Here is a 20,989-nt window from a genome sequence, read left to right as displayed (position 1 = left end):
TGATGGCGAGAAACCTGAAAGAGCAGGAGAGAACTGGCCACAGATGAGTCCCCAGAACATCTGGAGCTGGAAGTCTTGGTCTCAATTAGGAATAAAGCAGTGCTCTTTAATAAGAGGGGTGTAGGGCTTCCCTGTAGTGCAGTGGTTGAGAATCCGCCTGCCAATGCAGGGGACACAGGTTCATTCCCTGGTCCGGGAAGATCCCACATGCCGCGGAGCAACTAAGCCCGTGCGCCACAACTACTGAGCCTGCACTCTAGGGCCTGCGAGCCACAACTACTGAAGCCCACACGCCTAGAGCCCGTGCTCCACAACAAGAGAAGCCACCCCAGTGAGAAGCCCGGGCACCGCAACAAAGAGTAGCCCTGCTCGCCGCTACTAGAGAAAGCCTGCGCGCAGCAACAAAGACCCAACACAGCCATAAATAAATAAATAAATGAATAAACATTTAAAATAAGAGGTGTGTAAGTGCAGGAAGTGTGAAGGACCACCCTCCCTTTATTCACTTCCTGACTCTAACAAGTGAAAGAGAAGTTGCAGGATAACCACATTAGGATTATACAGTCTAGAGTTTTAAACACAAGGGTGAATTCAATGGCGTATGTAAAACACTTTTTTTTTTAAATTTTTTTAATGGTGTATGAAACAACAGCCCTTGGAATCTAAATTAGACTTTGGGGAGGAGTTAAACATTTGACAAGGGATGAAATGATGTGCCTTTACTGAAAGTCTTACAAGTGTCATATCTCGGGCATAATTTGGGGTTCTGCCTGAAGGAAAGGGGGCAGCCGGATACAGTGGTGCCCCATTGGGCCTCACTCCCCAAATTATACAGGTACTTCTAGTCATCTCTTAATAGAGCTCCAGGCTACGTAAGGCAAAGCAATTTGTATGAGCTTTAGATTATAAAATAGTAAGGAGAGAAAAGGGTAAGGAGGGGAGCAGAGTTAAAAGACAAAGGCACGGAGAGGAAGGTGACATGAGATAACCATTATGTGGCTAACAATTTACATATATGATCTCCTTAGTCCTCAGATTACCTTCTACAACATGCATTGTTAGTCCCATTTTGAAGATGAGCAAACTGAGGCTCTGCAAGGTTAAAAAATTTGCTTAAGGTCACAGGGCTAGAAACTGGCTGAGTCAGGCCTGAAACGGGTTGGAACTCTGTGGTCTTCCCACCACACTGCATTGCATTGTCAAGGGCATCAGGGGCATTGGTTACTAAAAGAGGTCCAGAATTGTGAAATGGAAGGATGCAATGAATCATCTTTTCCATGATGAAAGTCACACGATGGTAAGGAGGATTGAATTTGGGGCTGAAAAAAACAGAATATTTGGACGGGGCTTTAATGGAGCCTGGGAAGCATTTGGACAGAGGTCAGTAAAAGGGGTGCTGAGCACTTCAGGGGGCCCACAGGAATGTAGTTAGAAATTAGAAACTTCTCTGCCCAGGAGATGCTGGGCATCCACTCATCTGGGATATGGGAATGTGGCCCGTGAGGGCCAGGGTTCTGGAATCCTCTGCAGAGCAGGCAGTGCCAGAAGGCCTGGCTGACACAGGGTGACAGGAAGGTGCCCTGGGTCACAGTGTGGGCCTGTGACTGAATGAGGGCAAATATGGAGGAAACAGACAGTAGGGACTCCATCGGAGCAGCCTCTACTTAACTTCCTGAGGGAGAATCAGCCCTTACTGCAGTCCCATCTCCTCACATCCCCACCACTGCCATCTTTGCCAGAAATTTCCCTTTACCTGGCTCTTTTTTTTTCCTGCCAGTTTTCCAGCTAAAAGCTGGCTCTCTCACCAACCTCATAATGGACTCTGTTACCATTTCCCAGCTCTGTCCTGGTCCTAATCTCCTGTCAGACTCCTAGCAACTCTTTCAGATGCTGGGGCCTGGGGGTTCAGGCCTCCAGCTTTAAATTCTAGTGCAGGTTTTAGCTTCCATGGGTTATTAGTTCATGTTGAAGCAATGAAAGTAGTGAAACAGTCCTTACAAGTTGCCAGGGATGCTTTTGACATCATAAATCTTAAAACATTTCAGGATTTTTTTCCCCAATGAATTAAGGTGCCTCCGCCAGAGAAGGTAAAACACATATACACGAGTGCGCACACACACACAAACACACAGACACACAGACGCACACACAGACACACACACACACACCCCAGCAACTAAAAAATCTGCAGTCTCTAACAATTTTGAAGGCTTTGAGCATAATTGGATTAAAAGACAAGCAACTGGCTTAGCAGGGCCCTAATCTGTACCTGAGGCATCCAGATTGATGATGGAGATTTAGCTAACTTACTATCTTGCATCAATAAAATAAATAGGGCCATTAAAAACGTACATTTTTATATATACATCTTCATCGCCACTATTGTGAATAGATTATGTGCCAAAAATGTGCTATGAATTTTCCAAACGTGACAAACCTGGCAGTATGCTACAAATAGTTCTAGTATTATTACCATACATTCTGGTGTGTAGTCTCCGGGAGTAGTTTCTGAAGTTTGACACAGGCTGGTTGTGGTTTGTTGGTGGTTTTTGATTTAGAAATCCCCATCCACTCCTTGGCAGAGCGTTGCAACTGACAAGAACAAAACTAGTTTGCAAAATGGAAAATGAACCCTCCCAGCTGTCTGGAGGAGACCTAGCCTCCTGGTCTCCGCTCCGCTAGCGGATGTTGGGGAGGAGTGAGCCGTCAGGAGGGCTGGGCGGCTTGGTTGTGAAGTCATTCAGCGGAGTGAATGCCTCTCTTTCCTCCAGGAAACCATTCCAAGGGTCATGCTTTAGAAAACCCTCCTCCCTTCATGGAGTTTTGTTTTTGAATCATGGATCTGGTTTTCAGTCTACTCAGTGCCAGATTCTAGTATTAATAATAGCTGTAAATTTATGAGAAGCATGGCAGTCTTGAGCAGTTCACTACCAGAATATCCCGACTTCGTTTTAAACAATCCCAGGTACATTAGCATACTCTCCAGTAGCGGGTCCATTTCACAGGCCAGAGTGTGCCCCCTCGACTCTTGTTAACCTTCCCCAGCTGTGCAACGTCCCAGGCTTTCTGAATCTCTTAGCTTGGCCCCATGTATCCTTTATGTCTACAATTCACTCTGCTCTCGGGGAGAAAATGTAAAGTAAATTAAGATCCACCTTAGAGAAAGGAGAGGGTAAGATGCCCAAATGGAAAGTGGAATTCCATGTCATCATTTACAACTTTATTTATAAGTTGCACATACTGATAAGTGGTTTTATTTATTATTACAGTATCATTGGGGGTTCTCTTAATTTCTAACAGCAATTAGAGGAATGCTTATATATTTTTGTATGGGTAGCACTGATTTTTATGAGCATAGAATAAAAAACATATTATCTAGGCTCTTGTTTTTTCTCCTTCCTTGGGTTCTTTTTTTCTTGTTGAATATCTTGGCTTAGCAGTATCTTTTCAAAAGAGTAGGTACATGAGAAAAAGAAGGTAAAATAAAATTTAAAGGCCAAGAAGATGATAGTAAGTCTTGCACCAGCTAAGTAACTACACTTGACTTATTTAAACCAGTCCTTTCCAGTAGGACAGAGGTTCTCTGTATTGGTCTCACATTATAGTCACCTGGGAGCTTTTAAAATTCCCAATGCCCAGATGCCTGTGCCCATCAGGATCAGAATCTCTAAAGGCAAAACCCAGGCATCGGACCTCGTGCTAGAGACCCCACTGAGCTTCGTGCTAGAGACTTCTTTGAGACTCAGTTTCCTCATCAGGAAAAAAACCTGAAGGTAAAACACAGATTTGTAGAATTATAGTATTGAGATGGACCTTCAATCTATGGTATGAGGAGAATAACAGTGGGATAAGGTAGGTCAAAACTTTGAAAATAAAAATCCAATAATAGTAATCTATTTGAAATAGATTGCTGATAATTTAATTCTAATTACACATCAAAAAAAAAAACACTTTGGAACTGTCATTTAAGCTTATGAACTTAATCACTAACTTGCATTTTCTACCAACAAAGTGTCATTTGGGGAGAAAGTGACTCAACCTTCTCCCTATTCCCTGGAATGATCCAGATATATTATTACTGCCTATTCCACTCTCATATGATATGTGCCTAAATCATATGGTTCTCCACTATATGAGTAATAAGGTAAATAAATTTAGCTAGGGCAATTCCTGTCGGTACTTTGCAGCTACCTTAAGAGATGGCTGTGACACTGGAGAACGCAACAAGCTGATAATCACATTATCTACGTGGAGTTCGGAGCACACAAACAGGATCACTTTTTTGGATGAGGGGTTTCCACCTTAATCAAGTTTCTCACACGCCAGCGTTGATCACAGTTTCCATTTCATCAGCTTGTAGCCACAGATGATGGAGTTTCGGCCTCCCTCAGACTCAAATTCACCAAATATTTACCAAGTACCTACAGCGTATGAGCACTTAAGACTGTCTGCTCAGGACTTTCAGATATAAAATCCTCTCTCCATCCTCATAACCTGAGAAGTTGATTCTATTATCTCCCATTTCACCGACAGAAAAACAGGTTCAAAGGCGTGAAATGACTGTCCCAAGGTTACCCAAGGTGAGCTGGCGCTCCTTCTGGGGGGTCTGCATCCCTCTCCCAGACACCTGGCTACACGCCGATGCTGCCTTTGTCCTTCTGGCCGGTTAGAACCATCCACTGAGAGGCCTCACTCACGGCTCTTCCGATAACAGAGCAGAGGTCCAGGACACCATAACAGAGTAGAGGTAAAATTCATATATATAACAGAGCAGAGGTCCAGGATACCATAACAGAGTAGAGGTAAAATTCATATATATAACAGAGCAGAGGTCCAGGACACCATAACAGAGTAGAGGTAAAATTCATATATATAACAGAGCAGAGGTCCAGGACAGAGCAGAGGTCCAGGATACCAAAGAGCACTGAGAGTGCGTACAAAATCAATGGGGGCCTAGAGGAAGCACCTGGAGTAAGGTTAAAGCAAGTGACTTTTGCTGACTAGATTTTTCTATTCTGTTGCCCTTGTGCTCTGCTCTCTGTTTCATGAGACTGCCTTTTCAATTCCAAGTGCGCCAGGTGAAAAGGGCATCGTTTATGCGACAGAGAAAATCAGGAGAAATGGGAACGTGGGAAGAGCTTTCTGACGACTTCCTTAGGGCTCATACAATTATTATTACTTTTCCCCCCCTAGGTAGCACCCTCTGCAGTGATCAGATATAATTTGATCGCCAAATGCAACATGTCTTGTTAAATGGGCTTCCTTTTACGTTCCTAATTTATTTATTTTGATTGCTGGGTTGTTCATTTATTGCACTCGGAGACCTCAAAAAACACTAAATGCTGGTTGTGAATGCTTATATACATATTTTTTTTCATTTGTTATTTTGAGATAAAGAAAATAATCAATTTTCTAACTTAGTTATTTACTATGTAATTTCAAAAGTTAAGCAATCACTTTATATGTTAAATTTTTTGCTAAAATCGCTATCTTTTTTCCCCTTAGAATCTAAGGTCTGTTAGAATTATATTAAAGGGTATTTAAAATTTTTAAATCTCCTAGACAATGCCTTAAATGTTATCCTTGCTTTTAGAAAATGTTTTTAGGGAATCTGAGAGGGAAAACTAAAATGACAGCAGAAGTCCAAGGTCCAGAGGGAGCTGTGGAACCTAATTGTCAGCAAAGTGGGACCATGTGCACAAAGCAGGTTGAGAAGGAAGAAAGTTACCGCTGAGACATGTATACGCTGCCTTAGGAAAACGAACAACCTAATTTTTCAAAGGCAACAGCCAGAAGTCTTCTTAATTTTGTTTCTCTACCCAACTGAGTTGGAATATATTGATATAGGGTCATTTGGTCTGGAATCAGGGTAAGGGATTTTTTTGTTTCCAATGACACCCCAGGCACCTCACATGTATAGACAAATGCGCTCACATTCACAAAGTTATCTTATAGCAAATATCCATGTCCTGCCTGAGCTGGCTCTGCGGGACATCTCTTCCCAGCCTCCTCCAGGAAGAAGCTCTGGCATCTCCTCCTCTGGGAAGCCTTCCAGGGCACCCTCCCCACACAGGCCAGCTGGGGTGGCTCTTCTCTAACTGCCATGTGACTGTCTGTTGTATCAGACAGAGCTCCTGGAGAGCAGGCCCGACAGGGGGTGGTCCTCTGATGAAAATGTATTTCAAAATCTAAAATGGCTATTTGTCATCTCTCTCCTCCACGGCTCTTTGTGAGCCTTCAAAGGCCGTGTTTCAAATTCAGATTTTCCACTGTATTCTGTGTGGTCACACTCTCAGTGTTTCCAGCGCTAACATGCAATTTGACAGTTTGTGGACCATGGACTTTTAATCAGCATGTAGATCAGTCCAAACCAGCTGCTGCCACTAGGAGAGCCTGCAGCTGGCCTGTGCCTCTTCCACCCTGCACGTCTAAGGGAGAGGCACCACGACCCAGGTAAGTTACTTTGGAAAGACTGCGACCTTGTGTGAACAATCATTATAATGATGCTGGTGTACATATAGTGCACTCTCCTGCACTAGTAACAGTGCTTTCATGTATAGCAGATAGAGGGTGATGCAGTGTGGTGCACAGGACTTCAGAGGAAATGGGCTTGAAGTGAGGATACCTGCCTGCAAATTCTGGCTCAACCATAAGCACAGCTACTTTGGAAGAGTCATCCATCACAGCCTCAGTCTTTCCATTTGTAAAATGGGTACAATAATACCCACCCTGCCTCTCTGGTAGGCTTATTATTAGGCTTACATGAGATGCTTCCTAACCTTTCCAACTCCATAGAAAAGGATAACTTTTGTTCAGCACCGTGGGGTAAATGCAAAGGTTGTAAGGCTGGAGGTGACAGCTCCTGGACTCTGGCACCCCTGCCTGACTATCCCAAGGACTGAGGGGATTAATATCTTCACACATCTGTACACCAGTTGGGAAGCTCTGCTATGTAAAAATATTTAACAAACCTTAGCTGTATACCTATACACACTCGCATTCCTGTATATTCTCCTGTCATATATATATATATATATATATATAAAACCTCCCAGTGGGGTGGGAGGAACCAGGTTCAGGCGTGTAAAGTGCTGGAACCTAGGCCCATGGGCATCAAGTGGCAGAACATGAACAAGATCCCAAGCTCTTGTCACCTCAGATGCAGTCTGTCTCAACACTGTGCTTTTAATCACACTTCGTCCTCAGTCATTAGTTACCTTGGGAAAATACACTGACTAATCACCGAAGTGATAATTCAGAGAAGTGGAACATTTTGTTGCCTTCATCTTACAGCCAGATCCCTCGAAGCAGCTGGCAAAATTCATATCAATGAGCTAACGATTTTATACCTGTCCATGTCTGTACCTATATCCAAATCTATGTCTGTCTTCTATTCTGGTAGCAAGAACCATTAGACCCATCTATGGAACTTCCACACATGTCAGCAGGGGTTCCAACAGCCCCTGGGTTATCAGTTAATGTATGTGAGGTACTTAAATGGTCCTGGGCAGACACTATAAGCTAAGCACTCTGTAAGTATTTATTATTATTGTTATTCAAAACAAATCTTTTCAATCAGTTATAGAGAGAGGGAGAGAGAGAGTCAAAAAATAATGACTCTGCTCTGGAGAATCCTTTCATAGCTACAGACCTTGTACTCAGAGAGCAGCAGCAGCAGCATCTGGGAGCTTTTAGAAATTCAGAGCCTCACATCTACTACATTACAATCTGCATTTTAATAAGCCTCCCCCCCACCCCCCGCCCCCGATGACTTGTGAGCACAGGCAAGTCTGAGAAGTGCTGCACTGGAGAACTCCAACGCTGATGCGGGGACCCTTGGGTCACTGGTATATTTGGTAGAAATGATGCAAAAGCAGCACTGACTCAGAAAATCTGCTCTGTATTATTGATGGATGCAGCCTTAATCTGGACCATAGGATGCAGTTTGTGGGGCCGTGGGTGGCAACGATGTGCACCTCCACGGTAGAAGGCAGTCCCGTCTGAATCAAATGAAATGCTCTGTGCAAGGGACCGTGAGAACACATGTCAGCACAGATACATCAGAGGCCCTTGTGGAACAAGGCTGAGATCCTGTAACTGTCCTGGCATGTTTGAGAGGGAGGAACAGACACAAACACAACACTTTAAAAAGGAGGCAACATCATTAGGAAAGCTGCAATTTGAGAAAGGAATGTTCGGAGTAAATACAGGGAAGGGAGGAAGTTACTTACATTAACCCAGGGATGTTCGAGGACCTGCACGGCTGAAAATCGCTGATCTACATCCACCAACAGCATCATGGTAATGAGCTCCTGTGAAAGGAAACATTCAATGCCATTTGTGTCTAACATTGAAGGTAAAAATCCAGGCGTTTTCAAGAGCAGAGGTTCTCTTTTCGTTTGGAAAACATCTGTAAAAGCTCTAAACCTTGAATATATCAACTCAACTTACCTACAGCTACCTAACACCTTTTAAAGGAAAGGTGAATTTTTGGAATTATAAATATATAGCTTGTAGTTGAGAGAAAAAAACATAAATTAATATTAAAATCAATTTCATAAGAATATTTTTAGTAGAAAGGAAATAAAGTATTTTGCACTTTAAAGACAGATTCCAAATTATTTAATATAGAAATCACATTTTAAAAACACTTTACAATTTCACTTTGGCAGCTGAAAGGAAAAATGGATTTTTTTCCTCCTAACTGCAAGAGGGCATATTTTGGTTTGAAAGAAAGGAATGAGGAAAGACATACAGAATTGCCAACAGCTAGTTGGTAAAATAGAAACTATTCTTTAGTAGCCGAAGAATTCAGAGGACATCTGTTAAAAATGCTTCAAAAATTTCCAGATCAATCAATAAAAGCAAAATAGAACCATTATGAAGCAAATGATTAAATGGTTCTGAAATTAATTAATCTCCCCCATGAGCTCAAATTTATTTGCACCAGAAAAGCACGGCTTTGGCTTTAATGATGAGTCCGTCAGACATTTGTCTACTTTGGATTAGAAGTTCCCGTGTAACAGAAAGGTTAGGTGTGTGTTACCTGGTCCCTCATATGCGTAGGCTCTAAGTACCACTCCGTGACGGGGAAGATTTATTTCCAATGATGTAGAGATTCTACCTTCACTTTCTAACTTGGGCCAGGACTCAATTAAAGCAACTACTATGTGTGATGCTCTCTGCAGGCGCCATGGGGGTGCAGGAGATAGTCCTATCTGTCAGTGACTTCGAGCCCTTGAGTTATGAAGTGACAGCACTGAGACTTGGGACAGGTTCCTGAACTGTCTGCTCACAGGTGAAAACACCTCCAGCCCCACCTCTGTGGCTATATCATCCCATCTCCTTTTACCTTTGTGGCTTTTCTCTGACACTTCTCTCAATTCCCCACATTTTCCTATGGCTAGAGGTAGATTCCTGGACAGTTGAAGAAAATGAGAGATTTGGGCCCAAAATGCATCATTTTCCATGGAAAGTGGCCAGGCCTAAGGAGTCAGATTTTAAATTGAACTCATACTCAGGACACAGCAAAAGGAAAGGCATGTATATTGAATAATCAAAAGATAATTAGTTCTCAACATCAGTTTTCCAAAAATTTAAGTCAATGCTTGGAGACATAGTTTTAAGGGATCAATTTAAAAGTTTTCATTTTTTATTTCAGGATCTACTAATGTCTCTGTGTGAGATTTTTTACAGTTTTCTTAGAGATTGATCTTTTAGTTTAATGGGACAAAAACCATACGCTTTGTTCCCCTCTGCCTCTAAATCCTGGCTGTCTTTCAAGGTCCAAGTTACATCATAGCTTCCCCATGATGTCTTTCTTGATCATCTCAACCCATGCTGTGCTTTCTCCACTTTAATTGATTAACTGTTTAATTCACTCATTCATTTATTCATTCATTCATTCAATATACGTTGAGCATCAGTTAGTTGCCGGTCACTATTTAGGCACTGATGATACAGCAATGAATACAATAGACAAAAATCCTTGTCTTGATAGAAATTACACCCTAGTGAGGAGAGTTAGAAAATAAACTACATAAATACAATATATCCACCTATCTATAACTATCTAGATAAGTAGACAGATACAGAGAGGTAGTTAGATGGTATACCAGATGGACATAGAGTGTAAGTGTTATGGAAAAAAATAAAGCAAAGGACGATAAGGTCAGCCAGGTAGGGGTTAAGAGCTGCAATTGGAAACAGGGTCTGGGAAAGCTTCACTGAGAAGATGACATTAAGTCAAGACCCGAGAGAGGTGAAGCAATAAGCTATACAGAAGTTTGAGGTGGGCTCCAGCCAGGTGTGGGCAGGGCATAACTAGAGGCTACAGCAATACAGCTGGAGTGACCACAGGGAGGGATAAGCCAGGGAAGCAGAAGCAGTTGATGAGTTGGGATGGCTATGGACAGATGACTTTTTGAATGTGAGCTCTTGGGAAAGTTAGTAATTACGACTAAAATGCATACAGAAATCATATTTACGATATCATTTGTTTCTTTGATTCAGAATCAATAATTCCATTGAGACACAGGCTATAAGGAAGAGGAAGGCACTGGAAACCTACCTTTGCAGAATCAGAAACGTTATCCCAGTATGGAGAAGGGAAGTCCACTTGCCCCATCAAAATCTGATCAAAAAGCACCTCCTGGTCATCCCCGCTTCTGTTTAGATGAAGGACAACAACGAGGAATAAACAGCAGGAAGACGCCAGCTCAGGGTGTATCTTTTCATTCTTGTGCACTGAAGCCCCTCCTTTCCCCGCAAATGTGTAAAATGTGTGTTTTTAAGCAATTCAAAATGTCAGTATGGAACTGTTTTGGCAAATTAAGAAAGACTGAGTTTTTAAATTATATGAGGAAGATGTATGGAAGGCATGTAAATTAGCGTGCACGACATGGAAAAAATAACAAGTTCTTATGTTCCTTTCCAGCTGTAGGCTCCTTTGTGCGGGGAGGCCGAATGGATCATTCAGAGAAGGGAGAAATGCTTTGTTGGTGCTGAATAAAAGATCGCTGCCCATACCCACGGAATGGAGGGAATCCACAGAGCAGGATGTAAGTGATCACACCAGCTGCCCAGATGTCCACCTTGAGGCCATATCTGAAGAAGTAAGTGATGTCAGAGTTAGCAAAGTCAGGTCAGGACAAATTATGGGGCATGGTAAAATAAATGACTCTTCTATCATAAACCAAAACCCAAACCAAACAACAATTTTAAAAACCCACAACAAACACTAAACTATAACCCACTGGCTTAACAGAATTCAAGAAAAGAATAAAAAAAAAAAAAAAAAAAAGACTATCTAAGGCACATGACTAAAAATAAAAATGCCTACCTTCCTACCTAAATATCAGTAAGTGAAGGGTTTCAGCAAAAAAGTTTATTATAGTCATATCAATTTTCAGATAGAGATGGACCCCTGAGACTATTTCACTCCTGAATTTTAGAAATAATAATTACACATAAGACATTTTCCAATTTATAAAGCACTGACATACATTATCTGATTTTGTTTTCCTGACAACTCTGTAATTTGTCCAGGGTAAATATTACTGCCTATTTTAAAGAAGAGAAGCCCAAGGTTCAGAGGGTAAATAATTTTGCTCAAGATCTCACAATTAGTGGCACAGCTGAGTTCCAGCCAAGGTTTTCAAGAGCCGAACCAAACCCTCCTTCTACCCCACACCACTCCTTCGCAGCAGGCCATACGAGCACCCACCAGAGACAACGGCACCGCCTCGAGGGAGGTCAGGCATGGCCATAGATTGTGGGCTCGCAACTGACTCAAATTTGATGAATAAAAAAGTGCTCATTACCTCTTATCTCACTCTGGGGATTTCTCCTCTCATCTGTTCTGTATTTCTGCCTTTCTGGTCTATACAAGCAGAAAAACTATCTCCACCTGTCACAGTGGAAGATACTACCTAGATTGTTAGGTTTGGGTTGGTGCCACTAATGGGAAGAAATAGTCAGGCTGTCTCTCCTTGCTGGCCCACCCTTCCCCCAACCTTCTGTTTAAGGACAGTGCTTCAGAACCCTGCTGATAATCCTTGGCAAGAAATGGGGCTCTTTACTGAAAGAGCCTTTTACTCACCTAGACCTGAGTTCAAATGCTGACTCAGCTACTATCTAGTCATGAGCTTGTAAGTCAATCATCAGAGACTGAGTTTATTCAGATGCAAAATGGGAATCATATCATCTACTGGAAGAGTAAGGATTAAGTAAAGGAGCCTGGCATATAGTAGTAGGTCCTTAGTAAGCATTAGGCCACCCCACAATCTCCCCCCATTCTAGAGATTTTCATTCATCTGTGTCGGCTGCACTCAGAAACCAGCCAATTCCCAGTGGCCCTCAGATGCCTGAGGGTATCTGCACTCCACAGATAATCAGTGGACTGCCAAGAGGACCAAAATGGGACCGGAACTGGAGAATAAGGACAGCTGAGAGAAGTAACCGCAGTAGACTGTACTCACTGCACACAGCGATGTCTGTTTCTTTTTTCTCCAATAGCTAGTTAATTACCATCACTGTATGTTTCTCTGTTAGTCCAAACATTTTTTACTAAGGGGTTAATAACTGCCATTCTACCTTTAACAAAGGCCAAAAGGAAACTTTAAACAACATTGTAGTAACTGGTAACTTGATGGGGAAAACAGAGAAAATGGCTCCCACTTTCAAGTCAAAAAAAAAAAAAAAAAAAAGTGAAAAATATCTGATAACTAGTTCTGTCTGGATGGCACAGAACACGCCTATTTCTTCCATCCTTGAAGCCAACTAGCTATTTTGCAAGCACAGTACTGCAGTAAATACACAAGAAGTGTTTACCCAGTCTCTGCAATGATTTCAGGGGCCACATATGTCGGGGTGCCACACACGGTGTACAGGGGGCCGTCTACAATGGTGGCCAGTCCAAAGTCTCCCAGCTTCAGCGATTTGCTGCCGTCTTGGTGTTCGTACACCTAAAGTAAAAGTAAAAGGTGAAATTGCCTTAAAACCAAGAGCTCAAAAGTTCTTTCCTGAAGAAATGAAGGACACTGTGGTTTAAATTTAATATATGTTGATCTAAAACAAATAGACTGCCAGATGTTTCTCCAGCAGAGATGGGCTTATTCGGGATCAGCGCAGAATTGCAATTCGGGGGCTGCACCCATGGCAAGTCATGTGCAAGTCCCCACATGGCAAGGGAGGCAGATGCATTTACAAAGAGGAAAAGGAAGTTGGGAGGGTTGTAGAAAACAAGGCGTCCATGGCTTTTCATGGGTTGAGTTCTTGCCAGGAAAGAAGAGGAGTCTTTCTTCTTCCTGTTGGGCTCTGCTATGATCACAGGGAGTGAGAACGCTGCTTCTGGTCTCCTGACTCTATTTAATTGAGGTTTTGGTATATTAATTTTTTACCTGTATTTATTATAAAATAAAAAATCAGGCAATTATGCAGGGATATACATACAAGAACATCTTTATATTACTGCAGAATTGAAAACATGGTGAAGAACCCGCAAATGGAAATTTGTTAAATAAATTATGGTATGTTCATACAATGGGAGCCTACATGACCATTACAATGGTGACGTGGGTTTACATTTATTGAAATGAATCAAGTTTGGGAAGTGAGGACAGACTTCAGACTGGTTTGCATAAAATGTCTATTAAAGAAAAAAATATGTACAAAGAAAAATGTCTGGAAGAACATCATATTGGTGTGTCTGTCTCTGGGTAGTAAGATTATAGGAGATTTTTCTTCCTTTTGCTTATCTGTGTTCGATGTTCAATTCAAATTGATTTGCAGAATACAATGAAATACAGCAAGTTTCTAGTGTAAAATCTCCAATTTATGAAAATAATGACCTCTTCATTTTAATATATCAGAAGCTTTAAAAATGCAATTCTTTAGTAAATTGAACAAAAAATCCACACGTCTATTAAAATACCTTCTTTTCAGTGCCCCACTTTTCCAACAAGATCTATTTACATTTTTTTATTAATAATTGAAAGGGATATTAACATTTCATTTCACCTGTGGCAATTTGGGAAGATTTATCAGGTGCAGAGTCAGAATTCTGTCCAGGTTTCCTTATTAAGGCAGTAAAAATCTCTAGTCTTTCACCCAACAAATCAAGAAAAGGATGCATGTGACCATAGGCAAGTATTTAAACTGCTTTAATTCTAGTCCACAATCAAACCAAATGGATCTGTTCTAAAACGTATGCCAAACAACGTCTATTATCTCAAAGAAAAGATCAAAGGGCATTCAGAATTCTAATTCAGAGCCCTCCACTGGAATCAACAGACACAGAAAAGAGAGCCACAGTAAAAGGCAGTCGCCAGGAGATGCCTCAAGGAAATGGCGAAGTTTTCCACGTACGTCAAAATAATCCAGCCAGCCAGTCGAGGCCTGCATTTTCTCCTGTTATCACACTATGATCATCTGTACTTGCTACAGCAGTTTGAACCTCACGCACAGCAAGGCACATCTCCACACATTAGGAGCACCGCTACCGTTCACACACCATGTCTGCCTTCCTTTGGAAAAAGTAGATTTCACTTTTCAGTTCACTGCAGCATCGAGTGCAGATGTTTGGCCAGCTAAGCTGCAGTATCAGCAATGATCATTTGGATCTAACTGTTTTGGCAGAAAAAAGGCAGTCAGATCCTCTTCTCTGGAGAGACTGTGTCATTTCTGGGCAGAAAATATTTGTTTACATTTTCTCCACATTCAGAACATGGAGTCCTCTCCCTGAGGGCTCAACCACGATCAAGTCTGGGCTGCCCTCGGGCAGGTATCCAGAGGCTTTCAGGGCCACCTGCACCTGGGTTGTTAGGGCAAGGACAGCTGTATGTCCCCCCCAGATGTGGCTTTGCCCAGTTGTCCTCTGAGATGGACACTGTCCTCCCCAGTTTAATAAAGCAGCCATCCAGCCCTGGTCAGCATAAACAAGTTCGAGTCATGGACTTTGAGGCCTCAGAGCTACAAAACACAATATCCTCCCCAGTCTAAATGCTCTCAGGCAAAAGAAATCCCTAAATTGTAGTCTTAGCATGTCAGCCATTCAGGTCATTCAAAAGACAAGCAAATGTTTTTCATGAAAAGAAATCTGAGCTGGAAATACCTAGTAGATCATCTAGTTTATTTCCCAGACAGAGCAGAATTGTTTACTTCCCTAATTCCATTTTTTTACCAATAACCTTTCTAAAATGCAGAATAACCTCTTGCTTTGATGTTCTGTTAGGTCCAAACGTTCATGGTGCGTGTTTTGTGAGGTGGTGCAGATTTCAAATTACACAGCTCCATTTATACAGAGATTCTGTGGCTTTTTTTCTAAACATACTATCCATAATCACCCAACTCTATTCCAAAGTTGGATAAAAGCACATATTGGCAGATGCAGTCATAAGTCACATTTTAGTTCAGAATATGACCACGTAATTCTCCTCCCTGTACCAAAGGCCTTCTTTTTAAGCATCTACATTTTAATAGGAATTCCATCTTACATATAGCCATATGCCAGTTATATTTAATATAGCTGAGCAATAAAGTTCAAAGTTTCAATAACTAAGAAAAAAAGCACTAAAAACTTACCTAAAGAAAATGAAGATTATTTAACAGTAATAATTCTCTTAAAATAAACCAGCATCATTTAAATGAAATACGTAGAATCTATCATTTTAATGTTCTTTTCATCTCTCTTTAATCACTTCTACATATCCCTTTTTTTTTTTTTGCTTTGAAAACCATAGAGTAGAATTTTCATGAACATATAAAGAGGTTAAAGTGATGCTTATGAGAGACAGTTAAGAGCTAAGAGACAAAGGCCTAATCCACATAATTGAAAACATTTCTAGACCCAAGTACATTTGAAATGCTTCAGCAAAATGTTTTTGCAGGTGAATAAATGCCCAGGCCCCTCATTTGGAATTCTGTTTAACTTACTTACCGTCAGGCAGGGCAGGAAACAAGGTTGCTTTGGGTTTTTCTCTGTCAACACTTGGGGAGAAGGATACAGAAGAATATATTGCAGTGTTTCCTCTCCTCCCCTGGGAGAGCGCCTTTCCTAAGTGCTGCCATGGGCCCACCTCACAACTGGACTCCCCAGAGTGCCTGCTGCCGTCTCAAGTGCGCTCACTCTTATTTCTTCCCAAGCCATTTACAGAGGGGCAGGATTGAGGCCATTTAAAAATGTAATTAAAACTTTGTTAAAAATCACAGATTGCTGAATATATGTGTTTCAAACGTGCGCGTGAACGCACACACACATACTCACAAAACCGTCTCCAGAAAGTATTTTCCCAAATGGCAGCTATCAATTCACTTTGAACTAAGTTTTTAATTAAACGTTAGGAGTCGGAAAAGCTTCTAACACATTCGCATCCAAAACACAGAGTCCTTTGCCTTCTCCCACTCTCTGAATCGACTTCCTTAGCTTGTCTCCTCATCCTGACCTTCTTTCAGAAAGAACCTTAACAGGCTGCAAGTATAAGCTTGGACAGGCCGACCCGGCAAGTGGGGTTCTGGTGTAAGAAGAACTTTTCTGCTGTGACTGTATTTTAAAGCCTCCATAACACATGCGCCACACGTGAGGTGGGGTACGTTAATTGCCAGTCAAAGCGTATTCACAACATGAGATATAATTTTATGTTCATCCCACGCCCTTTAAATACTGTAGATGCTCCCCCCACGTTTTAAACAACGAGGGGCTATTAAAGAGACGGGGATTAGTGCAAATTACCCAGTATGTAGTGCTTTCACTGTTTTAACTAAGCAATAAAACTGGGTAATTGTACAACACTAATTGAATGCAGCTACACGTAATTGTGGGCTGCCATATGTATCCTATTACCATAAAGACTGTCAGTATTTTGTAAGCTACTCTTGTGATCACTGCAGATGGCTACAGTCAGAAAAGCTGTTCTCTAGGGTTTATTATATGGCTATAAAGACATCCCATGATTTGACAGACTAAATGTGTTAAATGGCAACAATTATGAAAAAGGTTCCAATTAAAAGCTGAAGGCATGTCCTACCAAGAATAGATTTAGTGAAAGGTCAGGTACATAGGTTTTTGGCACACTGGTATTTCACACAGGAATTTTCTTTTTTAAAGAAGAGTTTTATTTTTGTTTCTTTTTCGTTTATTTGGGGTTTCGTAGTGGCTGTAACTTGCTGAACAGTAGATGTTTGGGCATATGCCTGATTTCCCTTGGATGAGAAACTGAGACCATCTGAAAAAGTTATTTGAAAAAATAAAAGATTTAATATAGTCATAAAATGCAGCCGGTGGCCATAAAATAATGTGAAAATTCACAGATAACGTGAACCCAGTCAAATGGTTTCTGAGATTCCCATAATAGAGAACTAAGAGCTGACTAATATAACAGATGTGTTGGAACAAACACAATTCTCAATGATAGTATGAATTCAAGGAAAACCCTGTTGAAATGCTGGCTAATGAATCGTTAGTAACCACTGAAATAGTTTTCACAGAGGATCTCAGGAGGTACTAAAAATTATTTCACCAAATAGAATTTAACAAAACTGGCATGAAATTGACAAAGCCATGAAAAAAAAGTGAATTTACTTTTTTAACAAATATGGTATCTTTTAAAAAAAGACATTGATTTCCTTCTAGCCAAGGTGTTTGGCCTTTATGATGTTTCCTAAAACCAGTGGATTAAATTTAACCTTTAATCTTTAAGAAGTGAAGTGTAACAACATTTATGCAGGGAATTATTTTGCAAAATGCACTTTATAGTCTCCATACTTTGAATTAAACCTCCTGGAAAAAAAATTAACTCTTAAAAGAACCAAATTCAAAAAAAAAAAAAAAAAAGAACCAAATTCATTTTATACCCACATGTAAAACCTTTATGAAACAAAAAATTAAATGAAATAATAAAAATAATAAAAGCTGTACAGAAGTCAGAAGAGGGGCAACAACATTAGAAGAAAAAATAAAATAGCTTTTCAAAGTGTTACCCTAGAGATATCTGGGAAGATGGAAAAGTGAATAGAAACTCCCGGAAACCTGATTCTCATCCCTCCTTTAAAACAGTCTTGAATCTAGAAAGGAGTTCTATGCAGCTGCAGTGAGATGCACAAAACACGCACATTCTGGATTCTGTAGTAATTGTACATCCCAGGATTTTGTTAAAATTGTGGGAACTCAATGTCACTGCAATTCTTAAAAACTGTTACATTTTTGTCACACAAGTAATATCCAATACGTCACTGTAGGAAAATTAGAAAAGACAGATAATTACAGAAAGAAAGGAATTAAACTCACCCATAATCTTGACACCTAAAAATAACCATTGTTAACCTTTGGGGTATAAACTTCCAAGAGCTTTCTTTCTCTCTCTTTCCTGTTGTTCTTTTTTCACTGGACAATATATCCTGAACGTCTGCCCAAGTGAATAAGCATATATTTACATCATGATTTTCAGTGGCTGCTGGGTATTCCATTGTATGGGTGCACCATAATGATAATAATCCCCCAAACTACTACCACTGCCGTTTACTGAGCCCCTGCCAGGCCTCCTGTTGAGGACTTCATGCTCAATATCCCATTTGATCTTCACAACAATACAATTAAGTAATATTACTGCTGTTTTGCAGATAAAAAAAATTGAGGATCAGAGATGTTACGTAGCTTGACAAATGTTACACAGCTAATAAGTGGCAGAGCCAGAACTTAAGCTCGGGCATGTCCAAGTCCATGATTCTAACCAGGATGTCCGCCTGCCTCCATATCATGTCATTATTTAAAAAATCAGTGCCCTGACGTGAGTTGTTTCTAAATATATATTTTTTTCTTTCCATACCAAAAAAACACTGAGATGACCATCCCTATGTATGTATACATATCTGATATTTTTTCTTTAGGTTACATTTTTAGAAGTAGAATTACTTGGTCACAGGGTGCACATTATTTAAGGCTTTAGTTACATATTACCAAACTACCTTTCAAAAAGGTTCCATCAAGTTAATCTTGCACTGATTCGTATGAGGTGATTGGTATCCTCATAAATTTGCCAACCCAGTATATCATTATTATTAATCTTTGCTAGTCCAGTAAGGCCATGTCATTTTAAAATGAAGTGAATGAACACACCATTGTAAAGCAATTATACTCCAATAAAGATGTTAAAAAAAAAAAATGAAGTGAATGATACTACTCAAGTCCTAAATGACAGAAGAAATGGCTAGTGGAGCAGACAGATGCTGATCAATCCTGGGGACAGACTACACTTTTACTTCCTGTCTTCCTCCCCCGATGGAATCACAGATCCTTGGAGAAGGGCCCTCAGTGAATGCTTAGTACAGTAACTGGCATATTAGTCTATTAAATCATGTTTGGGGAAAATGTTCTTTTTCTTCTATTTTCCCTCAACTTTTAACCAAATTCAGAGAGAAGGAATTTTTTTCTAAACACCTATGAAAAACGATCATTCCGTTTCTGCTTGGACATTTTCAGTGACTACAAGTGACCTGAATAAAAGCCACTGACTTTTCAAACAGGTGTAATTGTTAGAAAGTTTTTCCTTATGTCAACCTCAAATCTGTCATTAATGTCTTCTCTTTAGTTTGAGTTTAGTGCTCACATACACAGCACAAAAACGTTCTCCCGTCTTACATCTGGCAGCCTTCGATGAGGGCCAATCTGTTCCACTCTCACCGTCCCTTCTCTGGGCTGAACCCAGGCCCCTGATGTGATGTGTTCGGGTCCCTCCCACCTGCTGTCACGTGGTATAAGCAGGGCAGGGACTCTCTTGATGGCGACACTCTTTCAGTGAAAGGAGTCTAAGGGCACATTGGTATTTTTGGCAGTCGTGTTACACTAAGACTCACAGTGAACTTATGGTCAGTGAATAGCCTTTAAACTGGGCCAAGTTTTCCCATCACTGTTTTTCTGCAATGGCCCTTAAAACAACTATACCAAAACCAACTTAGTCTATAGAGATTTATGTTTATCTCTTGTTAAATTTCATCTTACTGATCTGGGGCCTTTATGAAGCCAAAGATAGTTTTGTATCTCAAGTCTGTCATTTGATATATAGAATACATCTTCATCTCGGCTCACTGGCAATGCTGATTAGGGTGGGGCTAGTGACAGACTCCTGTGAGATCCACAGCTCCCTCCTTAGGGTGATTCCCCAACCCGTTCATCAACACTCTTGGTGGCTCAAGTTCATCATGCAGTGGACTGACTACAAATCTACTCAACTGTGTTTTTTTTACAACCTCTAGCGCTCTATCTGTGGCACTGGCCTTATCTACCAGTGTAGTTAGTGATCCTATCACAAAATGGGTTTATTTGGGGATTAAGGGTCATGGGATTAAGACAGAAGGAAATCCATGATCTGGTGAGCTCAGTGTTGGCTTGAAGTGGAAACTAAGAAGAGCTGGAGCCAACCTATGGTCATCACTTGGGGGAAAACAAGATAATTTATTACTAGATTCAACCCATTTCATGAAAATGAGGGTCATTAGCTGCACATGCCATTTTGATGGGCAGCGAGGAACAGGCACGAACACCTCGACAGAGAGTTGCTAAAAGAAAATTTCTGACCAAGAGAAGCAGTAACCCTGAGAAACTGCTTTCTCCCAGACAGTATTAAGGAGTTTGGAAGCAAAAAGTTTTTTGAACAGAAATTTTTATATCTCAAGAAAATTACTGTGTTTATTTCTGGAATCTAATAAAAACTAGTGATGTAAGTTATTTTTTGCCATAAAGACTTTAATTTTCCTAAGAAGGAGGCATCTGCATATACATTTTAAAAAAGACCCTCCCAGCTCCCTGCAAAAAACAGGCTGCCACTGATGATTTTTGCTGCCGAGGGTACAAGCTTGCCATCTAGTGGTGACTCATGTAAACTGAAAGCAGTTGATCTCAGACCATTTATGGGTTTGTTTGTTTTTTTTAAAGCAAAAGGTTCCCTTTTGTCATAAACTATCATGGCACTCTCACCCACACACACACACACAAAAT

General features: G+C 40.8%; 1 protein-coding gene across 7 annotated transcripts in view; it reads right to left on the bottom strand.

Moving 5' to 3' along the window:
* DCLK1 (doublecortin like kinase 1) overlaps window positions 1-20,989 on the bottom strand; it is a 327,878-nt gene that overhangs the window by 23,823 nt on the left and 283,066 nt on the right. For all 7 annotated transcript variants that reach the window (XM_082435609.1, XM_082435610.1, XM_082435607.1 and 4 more), the window contains 4 exons: window positions 12,832-12,965; window positions 11,029-11,106; window positions 10,571-10,667; window positions 8,232-8,312 (listed from right to left, as the gene is read on the bottom strand). In XM_082435609.1, coding sequence (XP_082291735.1) covers window positions 8,232-8,312; window positions 10,571-10,667; window positions 11,029-11,106; window positions 12,832-12,965 — 390 coding nt within the window. The remainder of the gene's footprint in view (window positions 1-8,231; window positions 8,313-10,570; window positions 10,668-11,028; window positions 11,107-12,831; window positions 12,966-20,989) is intronic.

This window comes from Balaenoptera physalus (genome assembly GCF_965194825.1).
Source record: "Balaenoptera physalus genome assembly, chromosome: 18".
Lineage (NCBI taxonomy): Eukaryota > Metazoa > Chordata > Mammalia > Artiodactyla > Balaenopteridae > Balaenoptera > Balaenoptera physalus.
The sequence above is the reverse complement of the archived record's forward strand: the minus strand, read 5'-3'. Positions and strand labels throughout refer to the sequence as shown.